Raw genomic sequence first — 22,205 nt, 5'->3', positions numbered from 1 at the left:
TTATGTTATCTTAACTTTCTAAAACTTATTAAACATTTTTAGAGCTTATATTAGTTACATAATTTAAATCAATTTTTAATAAAAGTATCATACTTCATATAAAATTAGACATTTAGGGTCTGTTCTTTTCAGATTATTTTCAGTTCAGTTCAATTCTTAATTTCCTTCTTTCATAAAATATTCACTTCAATTCAATTCAGCCCAATTCAGTCAATCACAACAGACCCTCAATCTTATTACATTCATCTCAATATAATTATGCTTATTTAACTACTAATAACTAAAATTATACATTATAAAAAATCAAGATTTTTTTATTTCTCCATTTGAAGATATTCTTTAATCTTTATACATATATAAAAACAAAAGTAATAATAATAAAAAAAAAAAAAAAGTATTGAAAAAAAAAAGTGATGATGGCATGTATGTACATATATGTGATTGCAATTGACATTTGGAGAAAATTGAAAAGCATGCACAACCTTCCCCTTCTCCTACTTCTCCAACTATTCATTCTATAGCTCGGTCTCCTCAACCTCGACATCATCTAAATCCTCACTCTTCCATCTTACATTATTCTTCTCGCCGGAATTTCACTCCTCCGGCCACCGCCGGGATCTCAAGGTAAATTTCTCCGGCTGATCTCAGATACACAGTTGCTTCTGCCGCCGCTTGTAGTGGTGGTGCTCATGTTAGTGTTAAATTTGTTATCTTTAATTTGATTGTGATTTATTCAGCATTTTAATTGAGTTTTCCGACCTATAAGTTTTGAATTTGCAATATCAGATTTTAGAATCGTTACTTAGATTTGATTTTGTGTTTGATTGAAGCATACATAAGTAGTATTTATAATCATGCTGCTAAATCTTTGTATTTTATTGATGGATTGATTTGTTGTTTATTGAATTAGTACTATGGTGTTGTGTTGTAAAATGGGTTTACACTTTTTTTTTTTTTTTTTTGGACAAGAAAATGGGTTTATACTAAGTACTTTATATTATGTAATTATACTCATACTTGGTCAGAGAATTTTCATAACATAGGGGTTGGACCGTCGATTGGAGAAGTAGTGGAAGAGGGGTTTAACAAAATGATTATATGTGATTGAAAACTTGAAATTGGATGGAGAGAAAAGGTGGTAAGGAAAGGTGTAGAAATGGTGAGGAAAAAAGGGTTGATGTGATAAAGGGAGAAAAGGTTGTGAGATGTAAAGGGGGGACCGAAGTCATTTGGGGTGTGGAATCTTTTTCTAAAGTTGGTAATGTGAGGATATCCCAAATCATCCCATTTTTTGAATATGGACAGAATTCCGAAATATGTATGTGATTCTAGACGGTTGGATGATTGATAACATATTGGACGATGCTATTATATGTTCTTTGGTATCTCCAAGAGTAATGGACATATTATATATTCTTTATTGAATGTTGATCGAGGGCTTTATTGATTGATTTATGCTGCTTGCGGCAAGATATTGAAATTGCTCCCTCTTTTATGACCAGCCTGGGCTCTTGGATCACAATTAAGATAAGTATGAGGAGTGTGTGCACTAGAGGTTATTGGAAGTAAACTATTCAGGGCTTCTTGGTTTATTTGTGATAGGCGGGCCAGGTCTCCTCGGTCTATCATTGTTTCTCAGTAGGTCAGCAGAGGGGGGTCTTCCGAAATTCACTCCTATAGTAAAATTGATATTGAATTAGGACTGATTGAGATGAGGTTATGAATGTTCAGCATGCATTATGTATCATCTGATCATTCGTGTGTGAGTTATTAATTTTAAATAATTAATTTTAAATATGACTACCTATGCTAAATCGTACATGGCTGTATTAGGTTCTAGTTGATGGCCTGTTGTCAGGTTTAGCTTGGTTTTATGGGTAGGAAAAGAATTCTGAGTCATTCAGATTTCATGTTTGGGTTCAGGGTGTTTTGTAGGCTGCTCTGTATTGCCATGCTGTTTTAGCATGCTCTTTGGTTTTTCATAAAATTTATTAATTGCCAAAAAAAAGCCCACTTTCTATTTTCCACATAACAAGCTAAATTATTATCTATCCCATTGTACCATTAATGTTCAACATTTAGATTTTTCACGACTCCAATAGTTCAGATATGACAAAATGTTCCATAAATCATATAAAGCTGGTTGGTCAGATGATCCTTAATCATATTCAGCTCAGGTCTAGCCTGTTGTACAGTTCTAATATCACTAATTCAGTCTTGGGTTTTCTTCTTTCTCATCCAGTTTTGATACTATTTCGAATATTCTTAATTTTGAATTCTACTGAATTTTTGCTACCGATCACTCAGATGGGGGATCAAACGAATCAGTCGGAGGCAATAATTGAGGAGGAAATAGAGAGACTGGTAGAGCAAATAAAACAATTGCAGGAAGCAGCAACTTCTTTAATTTCCATGTCATCGAGAGAAGAGAAAGTCCTTCAACAACGCGCTCTTGCACTAGATGCATCCATTGTGAAACTTCGTTCCTCCATCAGTTCTCTCACGATGGATGGTTGCATAGATGCCACGCTAGCTGAAAAGGTTCTTCATTAATTACTATATAGTTGAGCTGATTTGGTTGTTTTTGTTGCTGTAATTGTTATTTATTTTATTATTTATTTTTCTTTTTGGTGCAGCTTGAGGATGAGTTGAATAAAGCAAATTGCATTCTTGTTGATGGAGATGCTTCATCTTTTCTTGCTGGCAAAGTTGACAGTGCGTGTCATTTGTTTTTCACTTGGGATCAACATTCGTTGCTAATTGTGGTGACTAATTAGTTTGGTTTTCTATATAGGTCGGTTCTTGAAGATGTTTCTTGGTCCAATTAACGTGCGAGCCATTAGGAAGGACGTGCAGTTTAAAGTCAAAGAGGAGTATAATAGCTACAAGGTTGGTTCTTTTTTGCCGATCACTTAATTTTGATGTTTATTAATTAATGCATGTTTGATAAATCGGAATTTGTTGCAATTGAATTTATTAAGCATTCGCCGAACAATACATTAAATTTATTCTTTAAATTATTAGTTTGATTTTTCTATATAGGCTGTACAATTTGTAGAAAGAGAAAAAGGGAAAATAAGTTCCTGGGTGATTGTGTGCCTTTCACCGCTTGTCACACTTACTAATGCATAACTTCGATGTGAATATCTCAGATAATGACAAATAATGAGCCAAAGGCAACTACTAAGTTATTTTATTTAATTCATTGTATTGTGGTTAAATCTGTCATATTGTCATGAAATTTATTTTACTAGGTGCTTAGGTACTAAAACACATGCATGTGTGAATATCATCTTTTTTCTATGGATGACTAAATCTGTAGGCTAAAAACCTCCATATATTGCCTTTTTGTCTGCTTTCATCTCCTTTCTTTTGTTGATCCCTCTTTTTCTTTAGGTTTCTGGATAATTTTTTTATTTAATGTCACTCTTTGGTTGAGCAGGATAGAACTGCCTGTTTGTTTCTTCTTTTGCCATCAGTGCTACTATTTCTTAGATCTTGGATGTGGGATGGCTGCATGCCTGCTTTTCCAGTTCAATTGTATCAGGTATGGCTAGACTTGGCCACATAAACTGCAAATTTTGTTTTATAGCTAGCTTGCTTTAATCACAGCTATTTGTGTGCTTTGTTAGGCTTGGCTTTTATTCCTGTACACAGGTTTGGCTTTGAGAGAGAACGTCTTAAGAGTGAATGGGAGTGACATTCGTCCATGGTAATGCTTTTAATTCTTTATGCCTTTTAGGCTTGTTATATCATGTGTATAAATTTAGTTGTGGTGACCTAGTTTGCATCTTTCATTTTGTACGTGAGTTTATTTGGTGTATTACCTAATTGCGTTAAATGTCCCCTATTTACATAAAATTGCAACACTTACAAATGGCACAATTCGGCGCGAGGAGAGAGGTAGTAATTGAGTTGCTAACCCATGTAATTCGAAAAAAGTGTGAAGTATATTATACGATAGGGGGGATAGAGAAAGAGCAGGCCAATTATGAGTAAAGTAAATGTATTAACATGTAAAGGTTTCCAAACCGGGAAGTGTCACAAAATTTTGAAAATCCCAAATTAGTAAGTGTTTCAATTTTAGTGAAACAAATTGTGAAACAAAGGAAATTTAATACAATAAATTGAGTTTTAAATTCATTCAGCCGTCATTTTCCTTGGATTTGCTGGTTTATGCTCCCTTTAGCTCTCTAATGAGCATGTCGTACTTATTTAGATGTACTCTTTTTGGAGCTTTCCTGCATCCTTTTGTAGTGTTGTTTCTATAGCCAACAGGCCCCACGATATCTGGTAGGTTGATCCTGACTCAGATCAGCTACACTGCTCTAGATATAGATTATATGTTTGCGTGTACACTGAAAGACTGTAGTTATTATGTGTGGCTATCTTACCAGTAAAGCATACTATTTGTATGCTCATAAGGTGTTGTGAAAGAACATTGATAATTCATGGACTTCTCAAGTAGGACGTCCAATAAAATATGTTTAGCAGCAGGGGCTTTATTAGCTTTATAGGAGAAGTTTAAAGAAATTGAGCTAATTTGTAATCTATTATTGCTGTTTTGAGAATTCTTGGTCCTCTTTTGTATTTTGATTCTGCTGTTCAGGTATATATATATATATATATATATATATATATATATATACATATACATATACATATACATATACATATATACATATCTATATATACATATATATATACATATATACAGATATGTATATATGTATATATATATGTATATATAGATATGTATATATGTATATATATATATATGTATATTAAACCGGTTTATATTATATTTGTAACTGTCTCCAAACCTACCCACCCTTCCCTAGAGAGAGTGCCCCACAATGACTGCCCAAGCCACCACCTGACTGGTGATTGTTGCTGGTGACTATTAATCATCATTCAGCTGTTCTATTTATGCTTTTGTGTGAAACATATGATCGAATGAATTTCTGCACTCCTTCTATGATTTTGATCGGGTTGGTTCAAAATTATCTAGAATTTTGAGGATTTCACTCTAATGAACTTCAGCTCTAGAATTGTATTCTTGTTTTATCTCGTTTGACTCATTCTTCAGTAGGTTTGATACGTTACAAACAGACCTTTGTCGGGGCTGGAAGGGGAGCTTTTCTATGGTGTTTTGCTGGCCACTGGAAGTATATTTTATATTATTTTAATTTGTCATCCATATTTACATCTATGTGCTGTGATTTATTTACCTCCCCCCTTTTTTGCACTATTCGCTCCCTAAAACATTTATCTTAGGTAATGGTTTAGACAGTGTCTAAAGTTATGTTGTGCCAACATTTGCAGGTGGATTTATCATCATTACTGTGCAATGATAATGGCACTTGTGAGCCTTACTTGGGAAGTAAAAGGCCAACCTGACTGTGCTCAGAAGCAGGTTAGTTTATTTATTTATTTTTATTTTTTAAGAATGCTTCATGTTATAGACTGTAGAGTTCTATGCATAAGATTTTAGTCTTAAGTAACAAAATATATCTTTCATTTGCTCTAAAATAATTTGGTTAGTTGCATTAGTAAGTATTCCTGCTGTCATCTTTGTGAAGATCTATTACTGGTGATATTGAGTCTCGACTTTATGACTTTTTTTTTGTCATCTTTTTTTCTTTCTTTCTCTCGACTTTATGACTTACACTATAGAAAATCAAGTATAATTTGTCAAAAATTAAAAAATAAATAAAGTATAATGGAATATAAAATGACTGAAGCGGTGAATTCTTACTTATTGTAGTTTATTAAGCATTCCTTTCTTGTTGAATTCAATTTTGACTACCCTTACTTATGCTAAGGGTCTTTTAAGCCACACTTTCCATGCATCAAACAGCATAAAGACTTTTGCTCCTGAATTTTTAGCTTTAATACTTATGTTACTACTATGATAAACAATTTTTTTTTTTTTTTTTTTTTTTTTTTTTTTTTTTTTGTGTGATGAGAACTCTTGATCTGAGAGGTGCAATAGGTTTTGTGCCTAGGTCATGTGAATAAAAGTATGAAATGCGTAGCTTTGAAACCATAATTGAATGATGATCTAACATCTAACAATTTGTCACTTGTAGCCATCGAGTTTGATTTTGCTGTCTAACAATTTGTGAGTCCCCTAGTTTGAGAAAGCTGTCTAACAATTTTGCTGTCATTTAAGTTTGAGAAAGCTGTCTAGATCTATCTCTAGTTTGAAACCTAAAAAAAAATGCAAACATGATCAAATCCTAAATTTTCCATATCTTTGATTTTAGATGAAAAAGGAATTTATATTATTTTTTTATATATTTTTTTTTTATATCTTTGACTTCAAACGAACAAGAATTTATTTTAGTATCTTTTGTACAATTTCGTGAGACTAAGGGATTTCATTTATAATACAGGTTGATCACTAATTTTTGTATCTAATTTGATTCCTTATTTTTGAGCTCTGAAAGAAACTGTAAAGTTACTTTTTTTGAGGCCAAGGTATATGAGCTGAAGTCAATGATTTCTGCACGTTTGTTGGAGGCTGATCATCATTTACAACCTGATATACATAATTAGGTTTGTTTCTTGTTTCTTTTGTAACACTCGCTCAATTCCATGCAGAGAGGGGTTGAACTTTTCCTACAATGGGCTATGATGCAAGGAGTTGCAATGCTTTTGCAAAATCGTTACCAACGGCAAAGGCTATACACTCGCATTGCACTAGGAAAGGTCTGTGCTTTCTGATTTGAGATTATGCTCATCAGCACATGTACCCCAAGAATTTTGTCTAAATAAAGCTTGTTGGCATAACATGTTTGGCTATCAACTTAGATTTGAGGAGTTTGTAATTGGTATGAAACTTGGACATCCATTGGTTTTCTATAGGCTGCATTATGTCTTGACCTTAACTCCACGGAAGAACAGGCTGAAAGGATCAGCTGTGCAACCTCAATTGTCCTTAAATAGCAATAATTTTAAGAAGGTTATTATAAGAGGCGCAAGCAAGTATATAGTATGCTGTAGTATAAAAAATTAACTAAAGGCCATCATCAACTTGAATAGTAATTAACAGTTATTAAGCTGCATATTATATCAAGGTTGGCATGAATATGATGGATTCTTTGTAACTGCATCCATGAAGTGAGCATATATAGGGTTAAGTAGACCTAATCTTTGCATAGACCATGAGCTTCCAATGGAGCTAATACTGTTGTTTCTGATGGAATGTTCATATTGCTCAGATGCTGCTTCTATTAATTCTATATGAGTAGACTGTTGTCAAAAGAAAGTAAATAGCTGTTGCATTGATTGTGGTAATGATTGCAGATCTGTGGAAGCAAACATGTAATTGAATTGACAAATTTGGAAAAATTGGATTCCTTCATTGTAATTTACTAATTTTAAGTGGATAATTATAATTACACTTGCATGCTTCAGCTTCTTATGTTCTGTGAAGAAAGTCATTTTATGATGTGATTAAAATATGATTCTGAATGTGAAAATACTATTATAAGTATGCATGACAACTTTAAATTTAAAAGAACCTCTCATGTGGGTTAGAACTAGTCACCCCATATTGAAGAAGAGTAAGGAGGATGACCAGTAATTTAAGTTTGGTGGGCTATTGATTAACAAGTGGGATGGATTAGATAGCCGTACAATCTCTGGGCTTGTATGTGGCCTGACTCTTTTGACAGAAAAAATGTCGTGTTTTAAACACTTGTTGTGAGATGGATCTTCCCACAAGTCATAATGGTTGGTTGAAATCTTTTATAGCATGATTTTTTTAATAAAAAAAAAAACATGAGTGTACTGCTGTAAGCTTCACTAGGTTTGTAAGTTTGTGTCCAATTTTTTGACACATTATTGCTAGGCTTGGGGAAGTTATTCATTGTTGTTTCCATGTTTGTGTGAAATTCTTCATTATTGTAGTGCGATATTTTGCAAATATTGTTCAGGCAGGAGAGGCGACCCCTTCCTAATGGTATAGAAGTTTCACACTGTTATCTTCTGACATATTTCACAGGCAAAGAGAATGGATGTTGTATGGGGAGAATCGACTGGAGAGCGTGGCCAGCTTTTGCTGCTTTGCCCCATTCTTTTCATTTTGCAGGTATTTGGTAATTATTGCTTATTGCATTACAAATGCTGCATAATCTTTTATTGTTGCATAATGCATTATTTACCTATACTTAACCCTATAGTTTTCATTTTGCATGTACTTGGGATTGTATTATTACATGAAGAAAAGGATTTTATTATGTTCCCATGGAAATTCATATGAAAGGAAGGAAAGTGGGAGGAAAGCCCCTTTACAGAAGTTTCACTCCCCCCAACACCCCCCCCCCCCCCCCCCCCCACCAAAAAAAAAAAAAAAAAAAGAAAGGAGGGATTTGACAGGAAAGAGAAAAATAACAGTTGTATCGAATTTCCTTTCTCTTCCATTAAACAAATGCTATAAAATGCCTTTGTTTGGATAGAGAGAAATGAAGGGAAAGGAAGAGAATAGAAAGGGAGGTAATTGACATCCCTTATTTGATATCATATGGAACAAAGGAAGGGAGGGAAGGATCCATTTCTCTTTAATGAACTAAATCGTTCCAATATTGAAAAGATTTAGGAAGAAATGAAGCTCACTCTCTCCTTCCCCCTTTTACAACTCCCTCCTTTCCATTTCCCTCCACAATTGCTATCCAAACATGTGTTTTATTGATGGTATCTAGGTGTCTATATGCTGCTAACCTTACCCATATCAGGCTGCCAGTGAAAGGTTGTTTCTAAGAGTTAGATAAAAAATTATACATGGAAAAATACGAGGCGAATGAGAGTGATTAGGAACATATTTATTTGCTACTGAATAAGCCTGACCTTTTATATATATATGATTTAATAAACTAAAATGTACACCAATTAGTGTGCTAAACTACGAGCTCCATCCTTCTATTAGCCAAAAATTCCTTTTTTTTTTTAAAAAAATATATGTCCACAAATGAAGTTATTGTTGTTTTAAATTTCTTATAAAAGGCAATCAATTTTGCTTTGTAATATTTTAATATTGGCACAAGTAGTGTTGATTCAAACTTGTGAAGGGATGACTTGTTAACTTATGTGTTATGTTATCAATAAAGCTGTAGAACAGAGTATGCTCATTAATTGTTTGTACCCTTCAAATTTTTTCCAGGGCTTTGAGGCATATGTTGGATTGCTGTTGCTTCGAACTGCATTTGCTGGGGTTGAATGGCAGGTAAGCTACCTGTCTTACAGCCTTTTCAATTTTCTGTAGAAGAGGGAAAAAAGGGTTATGTGAATTCTTCCTGCTTAATATTTCAACAGTATTACTTCATAACAAGTACATTTGGCAGGTTGTCTTCTGTGGATTTCTCCTGGTTTTGATGGCAGTCGGGAATTTTGTAAACACGGTGCAAAGTTTGCTTGTCAAATCACGGTTTAAAGCAAAGATGAAAAGGACTAAAAGTAAGCAGCAGATAGATTAGGAATGAATTTTCTGAAAAGTTTTGATGTTCTCATACTAGTTTTTATTTTCTCCTTTTTAAAATGTATATTCTCAGCTTGTTGGTTGTGTGATGCTTTGGTCATACCGTAGATTTGCTAAAGGTACATCAAAAGAAAAGAAAAGAAAAGAATAATTAAGAAAAGGATATCGACATGTATGATTGTTAATTTACCACAAACTACTTTCGTTTTTTAGATTCGATTGAAATTGTATCAGTGAATAATGAGATGGGTATATCCCAATATTGACTTTAATGTATTCATTCTTGCTACTCATTTGTACTCTTAGAATTGCTCAGCAGTTAATCTATGCATTGAAAATCCCAAAGGTGCATGTTCTCATTCTTTAAAATGCTCAGCAAGACAGCAACTTGGAATTTTCTCAACTTCAAACAAACTACGAATTCGAGTTTCAAAATGTGGAAATGACCAAGATCAACTGGTTTATGGTCTCTCTCAGTATGAATCATTATCATATAAGTAAAAAGAACAGTAAAGTTGGGGGCTTTTTTTGTTGAACTCAATAGCCTTACATTTAAAGAACCATTGTTTGCTCGGGAACTTTGCTCGACTTTCATAAAACTGTTCCTGAAATCTGGTTTAGATTTAGAATGTTGATCAACAAACTCGTATCTGTTTTGCTGAGGTGAAGAGTCCTGAAGACTGAAGTGCTTAGTGTGCGTACTCTTTACTATCACTATTAATTGGTTACATATGACTTTTCAATAAGGTCATAAGGAAATCACAGAACAATCTTGGTCCAACTAGTGATCCAATCAGTTTAGTTGGTAGTTGTGATTTCCAAACCTTGTTTTCAGTTTTGCAAATTAGGCTATGACTCTTATAATCCTACGTATGCTGTGTGCCTGTGTGGTGTGTAACTTGTGTGAATTCGTGAAATCTTAGTTATTTACGGATACTTATTAATTGTTCGGGGGCAGGGACTACCTAAAATCCACTCCCGCCTCATCACCCATGACTGGTATGGTTTTTATCTCCATCCCCGCCCTATCACCCGCCAAACCGAGACCCATCCTTGACCCACTGGGACGGAGATGGGGCGGGTCTCCTACTTGACCCGCCCCACTGACATCCCTAGTTGTGTCACGTACTCAGACACGACAGTAACAACACTATATGACTTGAAGACTTCATTTTAGATCGAATCATGCAAGATTTTATAAGATGGTGATGTTTGAACACTTCTACCCATGTGTGTCAGAAAATTCTAGCCAAGTCCGAGTAATATAGTCTAGCATCAAGAAAATTTTTGTTGTATTTCAACAAAAAGAGCAAGTTTAGCTCCAAGTCTTATGATTTGAAAGTGACATCATTTTTGGTGATCCCCATTGAAAATGATGTCATCAAATTCTTATTAAGACTCACTAAAACTTGTTCAAATTTATCACTTCAGCCCTAAGACTCAAATATATGACATATTTTTTTTTTTTTTAATCTCTTTATATTTTCTACTCTAATAACAATATTAATGAACAAAAAAAAAGATAATAAAAATAAAATTGAGGTGGGTCCCAATCTCAAGTCTTAAGTTGAGTCTTGGAATTTCAAGACTCGAATTGAGACTTGCTTGAGATTTAAGAAGAAAAATGGGGAGAGTCTTAAACTTAAGTCTTAAGACTCAAGATGATGATGTCACCCCAAGTCTAAACTTGCTCTAATATTGTATCTAGGGGCGGAGTCAGGATTTTTTTAGCTACGAGGGCTGGTAGTTGAATCAATATATAAACATATATCTTATTATTATAACGACTTTTTAATCGGAGTTAATGATTTTTCAAATAAAGAACGTCAATAATAGATTTACATACATGTGAAAATTGTTGACAACCTATTTTCCTATGTATAAACTGAAGGAATTGTGTCTTTCGATAAGTGCAATTACTAGATATATCAAGGATCACTATTATGGAGATAATAAGTTCATTCTATTGGGGCGTCATCCTCTGTTGCTAGACTATGAGAGATGATCTTTGGGCTAGTCAAATAGCCCAAAGCCCTTTAGAATGGATCCTATATTGGTCACACACAAGGGTAATGGATTAAGCAAGTTAGAGGCCCATTAATGGGCCTCATGAGCAATTAATTAGTCATAAGTATAATTGGGTTAAGTGTAGTTTGAGTGGGATTAGGAATTGGGCTTGGATTTGGACTTGGACTATTATTTAGAGATATGAATATATGATCAATAAATAATAGTCATGCCTAGGGTTGATGATTAAGTCACAATTAACATACAGTGAATTGTGAATCTAAGCAACCAACATCCAAAAAGCCCTCACCCCCTCTCTCTCACACGCACGCCCCTCACTCTCCCCTCTCACCCACGGCCGGCCACCCCTAGTGGCCCACGTGGTGTTGCGCGGTGGTTCTTGGCTAGTTGATCGTTCATTCATCTCCGTAGAAGGTCGATAGAAGGGTTCTTTCGCGACTAACTAGCATTAGTGGAGGTCTTAATCTGTGCCCGTGGACCAAGAAGAGGAATCACGTTTGAGGTTCTTTATCTCCCCTATTGTTCTTGCTCGATCAATGTGGAATCACGCTTCAAAGGTATAATTCTTACTTCGTTATGTGTTATGCATGAGATCCTTGGTTTGGTGCTATGTGAATATGATTCATGTTAATTCCGCATTTAGTACCTATAATCTCCTACATATACTTGTGTAAAATCCACTCGTTGACTATCAAATACACTTAAAATAAAGAGATTTTTTTCATCATTATACTTGTCATGTCGCATACAATAAGAAATCTATAGACAAATTAGTAATAAACAATTAGACAAGTAGAAGATAGAATAAACGAAAAAATAAATAAAAATGAAGCCGGTAATTTATTAAACAAAAATGTACGTGATTGAATATAAGTACAAGATTGAAGGAACGAAAAAAAATGAAGCTGATAATTTATAAAACAAAAATGTGCGTGATTGAATACATGTACAAGATTGAAGAAACAGAAGAAAAAAAATGATGTCGGTAGTTTATAAAACAAAAATTTACGTGATTGAATACAAGTAAAAGATTGAAGAAACGAGAAAAAAAAATCATTTATAGAAGAGTTGAAGAAGTTAGTGGAAAATTTGGGTAAAAAAAATAGAGAAAAGAATAAGATGAAAGATATAATATTTTTGGAATTAATTAAGAAGAAAAATATGGAGTAAATTAAAAAAATATATAAATTTGCTTGTTATGAGGATTGAAACCTCAACCATGTGATTAATTCTAAACCAACATTATATATTCGATCTGTTTACTATATATCCTAAAAAGCAGCAGGGGCCAATTAATAAGAAAAAAGGGCGGTGGGATTGGGCTACATGGGCCGGGTCCTGCCAGCCCCCTGTAGCTCCGCCCCTGGTTAAAACAAGCCCATGTTTAAATGTTGAAGCCAACTGTAGAAAATGCTAAAATACTACTGCTTCTGAGTACAAAATCTGCTATGCTTCAGTTTCAGCACTAGTAGTCTCACTCTCAGTTTCAGCACTAGCAGTCTCACTCTCAGTTTCTTCATTTATAAGCTCCAGTTCAACATTGAAGCCAAATGCATTTCCAGGCACAAAAGATTGTTTAAGGTCATCTTCAGTCTGAGTTCTGTTAATCTTGTCATCCTTATTTGTATCCAATCTTCTAACTAATGGTGGAGCCGTAGAGGCCTAGGTTGGTTCATATGTTGGTGGTTGTGTTGAATGATGGTAACCTTATTATTATGAGTGCGAGACCAATCCATTATGTGCAAGATCAAGCAAATAAAAAGTGTAGCTGGAATAAAACCATTCCCCCTAACTCTATATATCCAGAATTGAACTATGAATAATGAGATAGTAATATTTTTCTGTTAGAATAATAGAAGAAAAGGAAAGGCTTGGTAAATTACAAGAATCAGAACCGTCAAATTATCAATAGCACCAAGAAAACAGTGCGTCTTGTGTGTGGCTAGCCACACCATGTGGTCACTTGTAAAAGAACATAGTACGTAACACCTCTAACACTAACCCAGTAACCCTTATAATACCGACCAAGTAACTCCTATAACACTGACGAAGTAACCCCTATAAAATTGAACGAGTAACCCCTATAACACTAACGAAGTAACCCTCATGATGGATGGCCACACCGTGTGGCCAGCCACATATAAGACACACAGGTACTGTTGATGATCAGTACTATGTCATATTCTAGTGCTACTACATGCAATGGAAAATAACAAATAGAGAGCTGAAGTGAAAAGAAACCCACCAACTAATTTCATTTCCAACTTTTTTGAAGTGTTTGGTGCGAACGCCTATGATTCTCCTGAAAAATAACATGGCAGATGAAGAAGGGTTTGTACACATGCACAAGCCCTTGATGCTCCAGAAGGATACTGTAAAAAGGCTTCATAGACAAAAGCTGCAATGTTTTCATAGTTGGAGATTCTTTCTGATATAGTTGGAGTTGGTGGTGGAGGCATATAAGTGATGAAAATTTTCGGCAGGCCAAGAATTTTCTCTAGATTAACAACCTCCTTAATGCAGTCAAAGACAACCAAGTCCTCCACTTCTTCCCAAGAATGCCAATCTGCTATGATTTCAGTCTAAGCTAGCAAAAGAATGCCAATCATGGATATGTATGTTTCCATTTGTTACCATATATATACAGGCAAAACAAGTGCTTATACTGTGTCTGAACAACATTAAAATTCATTTTGCTGAAGGACCAAATGAGATTTCATATTTACATCAGACATTAAAATTCATACAGACTGAACAACACTTTATAACAAAGTCTCATATACCCAACAAGCTTGACTACTATCATATACCAAACAAGCATTATTACATGAGTTCCACTATTATACTACTATCATATACTTAAATCAAACCTCAGAAATTCCCTGATTGAGTTCCACTGTTATACTACTATCATATACTTGAATCAAACCTCTCAAATTTCCAGAACAATATTATTGGCAGCGACAAAAGCCTCCAATTTTTCAGTCATTTTCCCATGAGCAACCTTCACTGGACCAGTGAACTTCTTCTTCTTCATCAGCTCTAGCGCAGCTTCAAGTCCTTCCATATTATAAACCCTAAATTCAGTTCCAATTGGCGGGTCAATTACAACTAGTTGCAGTGTCGCATTCATTCGGTCCTCAAGTCTCTCTAAAACTTCTTTACACATCTTTGATTCACGCTTAATATCATTGTCGAAAATAGTGACAATATTCTCCCGATGTCAGTCACTGCTCTGCGTGATTTCTCTCCAATAACTTCTCCTCTCCCTATCATATTTAGCCCAGCCCTTATACTTATTCAGTGAATAATACCAAACTAGGTTAATATAAAAATCAATATAATGATTGGGGCGAACGCCGGTCCAGATTTGGACCGGTTTGGACCAGTTTCAACTGGTCCAGGTCCGATTTTGTTGGTGAATCACCACTGACAAAAATCAATTCTCCACTTTATTTAATCAATATTAACCAAACTAGGTTAATTAACAATAAAAAATTTAATCAAAAATTTATTTCACCGATATTGATTTTTACCACTAACAAAAATGAAGCAAATTAATATAATTTTTTTTTTTTTTTTTTTTTTTGAAATCTATCAATATAATTATTTCACCACAAACAAAGTAACAATTTCAATTCCCGTTAAAAAAAAAAAAAAAAACATGAAGGGTACATATATATTAACTTAAGCTTGTAAGATTAAAATTTATGCATTAACAAATAACATGAAAATATGTGTAACTACGTAAATTTTTTATTGCATATTATTATAAGTATTGATTTTAGTGATGTTCTACGCGTTGTGCAACAAGAATTATAAAAAGACAAAATAATATATTTTACAAGATATTCTCAATAAATATGTGATATGATCGAAATAGAAGAATTAAGATTTACGCTGTTACTTTTCTATAGCTGACTACTTGGAAGTTTTGTATTTCCAGTTATGGATCGGAATAGAAGAATCAAGATTTCGAAACATGAACTAATAGATAATTTAGGATGTGCGAATGATTTTGATGATTCTTATCTATTTAATACTTTTTCTGCATTACAATGGATTGAAAAGCATGGTATAAGTCTTAATATTAAAAGTTAGTTCTGGAGAAGGACAATGTAGCTATGGAAAAGGATTATGTAGTTCAGGAGAAGCTTTAGGAACACCCCCTAATAACGCCAATTAACATAAATGAGAATGATTTGATGCGATGTCTCCTTTCCGGAGAGCCATACTCATTGTACAAACCAGAACATCCTATGAGTCATGCTATTGTTTTACGAGTGTAATACCCCGCATTTTTATAAGTATTTTACATAAAATATGACATTTTAACTAATGTTTTTATAAAGGAAAGTTTATTTAATTTATTTATTTATAAAAGTTGGGGTTTTATTTTAAAAAGTTTAATTTAACAAGTTTTATTAGGGAAGGGATGAGGAAAAACTAAAAGAGGAAAGTTTAGGGAAAGAGGGATTGGTTGAGAAAGGGTATAAATATCCCACTTATGAGGCAAATCAACTTTGCCCTAAGTGGATAAAACCCAAGGTAAACTTTTCACTCTCCTCCTTATTTTTCTTTCTTTTTCTTTTCCCCTTCCCCTTTTTTTCGGCTGCTCTTTGCTTCCCCCACCGCTACCAGCCACCGGCAGCAGGTGGCCGCCGCCGCCAACAGCCGGCAGCCGGTGGCTACTTCCTCTTTCCCCTTTTTTTCGAGCATGTATAAAAAAAATAAAAAAAAAATTATATAAAAAAAAAAACTTAACTTTGTTGATTTAATGTAATCTATGCTTAAATCTAATTGTAAATTATGAGTTTTGGGATTTGTTTTTGATGATTAATTATAATTATTATGTTAATTAATTTTCAGATTTGATTTTAATCAAAAAGCCCCAAAATTTGAAACCCTAGGTTCTTGATTTATGAATTATTGAAGGGTTATGATGTATATTGGTTTAGATATTTATTTTAAGTGTTTTAAGGCTTAATTATAGCAAGTTTTAATTAAAATAAAGTGCTGGAATTTTATGTTGAATACTTAATAGTATTCTTGAAGGAATTTTAATTACCCATTAATTGGGACTTAATTATGGTGTTTTAAACATAATTTCAGCTTACTTTAATTAAATTATGAGGGGTTTTAAAATAGTATATATTGCTGGAAATTTGTTTAGATTGGATTTTAATACTCTATTATGATTTTAATGCGTGGGAGACTTCGAAGTAAGCAAATTCTACTAGTCGTGGCGATTTTAAGATCGTATTCAAGGTACGTTCGCGTACTTATCATATTTTGGTGATGTAGTATCATGCTAGGCTTGATTTAATTAATCCTAAATAGTATTATGCTAAAATTCATGATTAGAAATTGTGATTATTGATATTGGTGATTAAATTAGAAAGCATGATTTATTTGAGATGGATTAATAGTTGGAAAATTAATGTTTGGCATGTTGTGTTTGAACCACACTTTTATTTATGGCATGTTAGAATGCACGATTAATTAAACTACATGTTTAATTATGTTTGGAATATTGAAAAGGAATTTTATTATGGCTCAAATATTCAAAAAAAAAAAAAAAGTTAAAAAAGGGAATTAGAAGTAGACGGAGTTTTGGAGGTAAAAAACAGCACCAGGATGTGACACGTGTCACTCCCGGTGTCTGTTTTAGTATTAAGTTATTATTGATTGATTTAAACAATTATAGTTAGTGGCGGATCTTGGGCGAAAATATTAGAGGGGTCAAGTTTTGAATATTTTACCTCACTCGAAACTAATCAATATGCCCCTTAAGCAAAATAATTTATGGGGCGCAGACCCCTAATGGCCCGGTGGAAGGTCCTCCTCCGATATAGTGAGAAAAAGAGCTTAAAAAATGTTTTGATTTTTACAAATAGAATTATTAGTAATTGTTAATATTTTTTTAAAAAAAAATTTAGGGTTGTTAATTCTATAAATAAAAAGGATCATTTGTTTATTTAAATTACTTTATAACACTGATTGAGTAACCCCTATAATATTGATGAGGTAAGCCTATAACAATGACAAAGTAACCCTGACGTAACCCTGTATCACTAACAAACACATATAAGAATTTGTGATAGTTTATGGGTACTTATGCATGAATTCAAAATTATTAAAAAAAAAAAAAAAGAGTGCATCAATTAATGATGATTAAAAAAAAGTTCATGAATTAAGGAATTAATAAAAAAGTTGAAAATAAATTTTTCTACTCGTATTCTGTTTTGTGACTTATGCTCAGTTGATTGATGGGAAGATGTAATCTAGCTTGCAGTAGCTGAAATGCTTGTCGCTTGCAGTGTCAAATTATTCACTTGAAGAGAAGGTAACACATCAAATTAAATATACGTTATTGAATAAAAAAAATTGGAAAAAATATGGTAAATTTTTTATTGAAAAAAATAATGAAGATTAATTTTACTACTTTTCAAATAATTTTTTAAACATAACTATTGTTTTAAGTCGCATCAAATCATTATAATCCCTTTACATGTGTCCATGAGAATCAAACACTTTAGAAAAACCAATATTCAGATTAAAGGTGACAATTAGATCCTATTCTTCTAAGCTTCTAGGCAGAGCAGAGTAGGGGTCAGCAGAGCAGAGCAGATTAAATTTCAGCAGAGCAAATTTCAAGATAGCAGAGCATAGCAGAGCCGAGCCGGGCAGAGTAGATTTCAACATTATTATTAATATTATTATTAATGTTGTTATTATTAATGTTGTTGTTGTTGTTGTTACTATTACTATTACTACTACTACTATTACTACTACTACTATTACTATTATTATTACTATTATTTATTATTACTATTATTATTACTATATTACTATTATTATTATTATTATTATTATTATTATTATTATTATATTATTATTATTATTATTATTATTATTAAATGGATATACGATTTAGGTAAGTGAAAACATAAATATATGTGTACCATATTTAACATATGTTAATAGTAAAAAGATAAAAGACAACGGTTTACTTATATTTATTTCACAAAAATTTTAAAATAAAATGATTTAATGAGTAATAATGATTTTACTTATAAATTTTTCTTGATCATATATTTTCAACCCTAAAAATAATAATAATATACAAAGTATTACTTGAAAACAACCTCTTTTTTTTAAAAAAAAAAATTCTTAAATTATTTTGAAAGATTTGAAAAATAATTCAATTCAATGAACTAACAATTAATACCACATAAAATGTTTCTACACATTGTGATTCTAATATCAAATGTTTATAAAGAAATTTTTATTAATTGTTATTATTATTATTATTTATTTTTTTGAAAGAATTGTTATAAATTATTAGAAATTATTAATTAATAATATTATTAAATATTAATTCTTAATAGTTTGAATTATTAAATATTATTATTGAGAATTATTATTAATAATTATTATGATTAATAAATATTAATTATAACTATTAATAATAATAATTAAAATTATTTTTAATATTAATAATCATTATAATTATTCAAAATAATAAATTATTATCATTAATACAATATTAACTATTATTTTTTTTTTTTTGAAACAACAATATTAACTATTATTATTGAATATTAATTATTATTGTTGTTATTATTAATAATTATTTGGAGTGTTATGCGACCGCAGCATTCCCTTAAAGTTGAAGGGAAAATTCTACAGGACTGCCATAAGACCAGTGTTGCTCTATGGTACAGAATGTTGGGCTTCTAAGAAAGAGCATATTAAAAAGATGGAGGTTACGGAAATGCGCATGTTAAGGTGGATGTGTGGAAACACTTTAAGAGATAGAATCAGAAATGAGGTTATTCGCAAGAAAGTAGGTGTGGCGGGCATTGTAGATAAATTAAGGGAAAATCGTCTGCGTTGGTTTGGACATGTAAGACGGAGACCCGAGGGTGCACCGGTGCGAAGAGTGGAAGAGTGGGACCATGGAGGGATTAAACGAGGAAGAGGGAGACCAAAGATGACTTGGTTGGAAGGAGTGAGGAAGGATATGAAGTGCATGGATTTACGTGAGGATGAAGTTTTGGATCGTAAGGGATGGAGGAGAAAGATTTATGTTGATGACTACACGGAATAATCAAATTTGGTTCATGTTAGCCGACCCCACTTTTGGGATTAAGGCTTTGATTGATTGATTGATTGATTGATTTGGAAATAGAGCAGTTCAGAGTATAGCAGATTTGATTTGAGCAGAGCAGAGCATAGCAACTTTAAAAAACGGGGCCTTAGTTGGTTTAAATCATGTATTGGTCTAGTCAAATTTAAATGAATTGGTTTTAGGCTTTGGGTAGGTCGTATTCAGCACAAAACCCCTTGATCCACCTAGTTCATAAGACTACCAAAAAATAAATAAATAAATTAAAAATAAAAAAAGAAAAAACGGTTCAACTGTTCTTCATCCCAAGAATTGTATTACAATTTAAAAGTGGGATTATTGTTAAGATAGAATAAGGGGGGAAAAATTCTTAAATGGACCTAGTTCACACTAATTTATTGTGGACCACTAATATTAGAGAAACTATGGTTATTTTATTAATAAGTAAAAGGTCACTATAATAAACAAAAAAAGGTCACTATGTTGAAATAAAAGTCATTTTAATAATATATACGCTATAAGAGGTTAATTTTTCAATGAAATATTTTATATAGTGGTCAATATAAATAATAAAGATCACTATGTTAATATTAGGGTCATACACCGTACTTCAACTTCACAATAATACTATGGTTATACTAGTTTTAATAAAGGTTACTATGCTAAAAATAAGGTTACTATATGTCAAAAATAAGGGTCACTATGTTCAATATAATGTCACTTGCGTTTGTATAAACCCGGGTCCACAATAATATTATTGTGGACCAGGTCCACGCAAGTCTTTCTGTTTATTATTTTTTTTTTGAAACAATAAAACTTTTATATTTTAGGAAATTATATTATATACAATAATAAATTAATAATTGTCATGGTGGAATGTGTTTTGGCAACATATAGTTACTTGAAAAAAAATGAGAATTTTTTCAATAAAAAAAAAAAAAAAAAAAAAAGAAATTGGGGTTTTTCTACACGGTAACCCTGTTTTTTTCACTTTTCTACGTTGTGCCCCAACATATATGACTTTCTACACTGTAACCCTAATATACTTTTTGTTTCTATACGGTAACCTTGCCGTTAAAAAATTCCGTTAGTGGGGCCCACTCTCCATTTATTAATATTATTTTTATCGAATGGGTATTCTGTCAAAGGTTTCGGGGGCTATTTTGGCCCTTAGGGGTCCAAATTGAGCACAGATTTGGCAAAAAAAAAATAACGTACATGTCTCGTTCTGTGTGTTAAAATGTCAACACGTAAATCGAGACATTTCTTAATAAGCAAAACGAGGCCTCTACGTTATTTTTTTTGCCAAATCTGAGCTCAATTTGGACCCTAAAGGGCCAAAATAGCCCCCAAACCCTTTAACAGAATACCAATTCGATAAAAATAATATTAATAAATGGAGAGTGGGCCCCACTAACGGAATTTTTTAACGGCAGGATAACGGCAAGGTTACCGTATGGAATCAAAAAGTATATTGGGGTTACAGTGTAGAAAGTCATATATGTTGGGGCACAACGTAGAAAAGTGAAAAAAAACAGGGTTACTATGTAGAAAAACCCAAGAAATTGAGAATCATTTTTTAAAGAATATAATCTTCATATACTTTACAGAATAATTACGGAACTAGTATTTGGGCCCGGGCGATGCCCCGGCTCATTAAATTTTTTCCGGTAAATAATATGTTATATACATTAATATTTGTCTCAAAAAGTAACATGAAATATTCTATAATGCTCAACTTTAGAAATAGAGATTGTATGTTGTTATACTCATATAATTCATCAAAGGCGGTTTCTTTGGATGTTAAGCCATATGAAGTGTATTATATATATGTCTAAGATTATGATGCAATACAGGTCATGTGCTTACTTTATTTATCTAAGTTTGTCTCTAAACTTACCTTATACATGAAGGTGCAAAGACTATTAAAACGTGCTTGATATCATAAGAATATAAGATTCATAATTGTTACTACATACTAGTGGAGTAAATCATGTAAAGAAGTATGACATAATGATTAGCAGGTACTTACTCCGTATTTGTTAAACAATTAACGATGCAGGTTTCCTAACTTGGCAGAATATGTAAGAATACAACATGCAAGAGCAGTTGTTTAGCCCTCACCTAAGATGCATGCGGAGCAGGTTCTGTGTACTACCTCCGGTCCAAGTTAGTTGCAACTTTGGGGTATTAATTGTGAGATATAAAATATTCCAAAGTTGCAACTAACTTGGACCGGAGGTAGTAAATTGTAAAAGGATGATACACAACATAAAAAAGCACAATGGGAATAATATAAAGAGTGGCTCGATCATTCGCCTTACCTCAAGGCTTTGTGGTGGTGGCTTATATGCTTATTCATTACTAGTACCACCACACTTAGCGGCCTTAGCCAGCCACTACAAGCTTAATAAGAAGGTATGTCGCAAGTGTTATGCTCGACTCTCACCTCATGCTACCAATTGCCGCAAGAAGTGTGGCCATAGCAACCAATTACGCCCTAACAAGGTTTGGAGGTATCTTCATAATTAAAATAATAAAACATTTTATTCATGCAATCATGCA

General features: G+C 32.8%; 1 protein-coding gene across 1 annotated transcript; it reads left to right on the top strand.

Moving 5' to 3' along the window:
* Positions 1-457: 457 nt before the first annotated feature.
* LOC145608583 (uncharacterized) lies at positions 458-9,774 on the top strand. The gene is made up of 11 exons (XM_081664197.1): positions 458-624; positions 2,308-2,541; positions 2,637-2,715; positions 2,795-2,889; positions 3,443-3,547; positions 3,633-3,712; positions 5,326-5,416; positions 6,607-6,714; positions 8,012-8,098; positions 9,167-9,229; positions 9,348-9,774. Exons 2-11 carry the CDS (start codon positions 2,308-2,310, stop codon positions 9,477-9,479), a joined length of 1,074 nt encoding a protein of 357 aa, XP_081520323.1. The 5' UTR covers positions 458-624; the 3' UTR covers positions 9,480-9,774.
* The last annotated feature ends 12,431 nt before the right edge of the window (positions 9,775-22,205 follow it).

This window comes from Chenopodium album, chromosome 23 (genome assembly GCF_948465745.1).
Source record: "Chenopodium album chromosome 23, dcCheAlbu1.1, whole genome shotgun sequence".
Taxonomy (NCBI): domain Eukaryota; kingdom Viridiplantae; phylum Streptophyta; class Magnoliopsida; order Caryophyllales; family Amaranthaceae; genus Chenopodium; species Chenopodium album.
The sequence above is the reverse complement of the archived record's forward strand: the minus strand, read 5'-3'. Positions and strand labels throughout refer to the sequence as shown.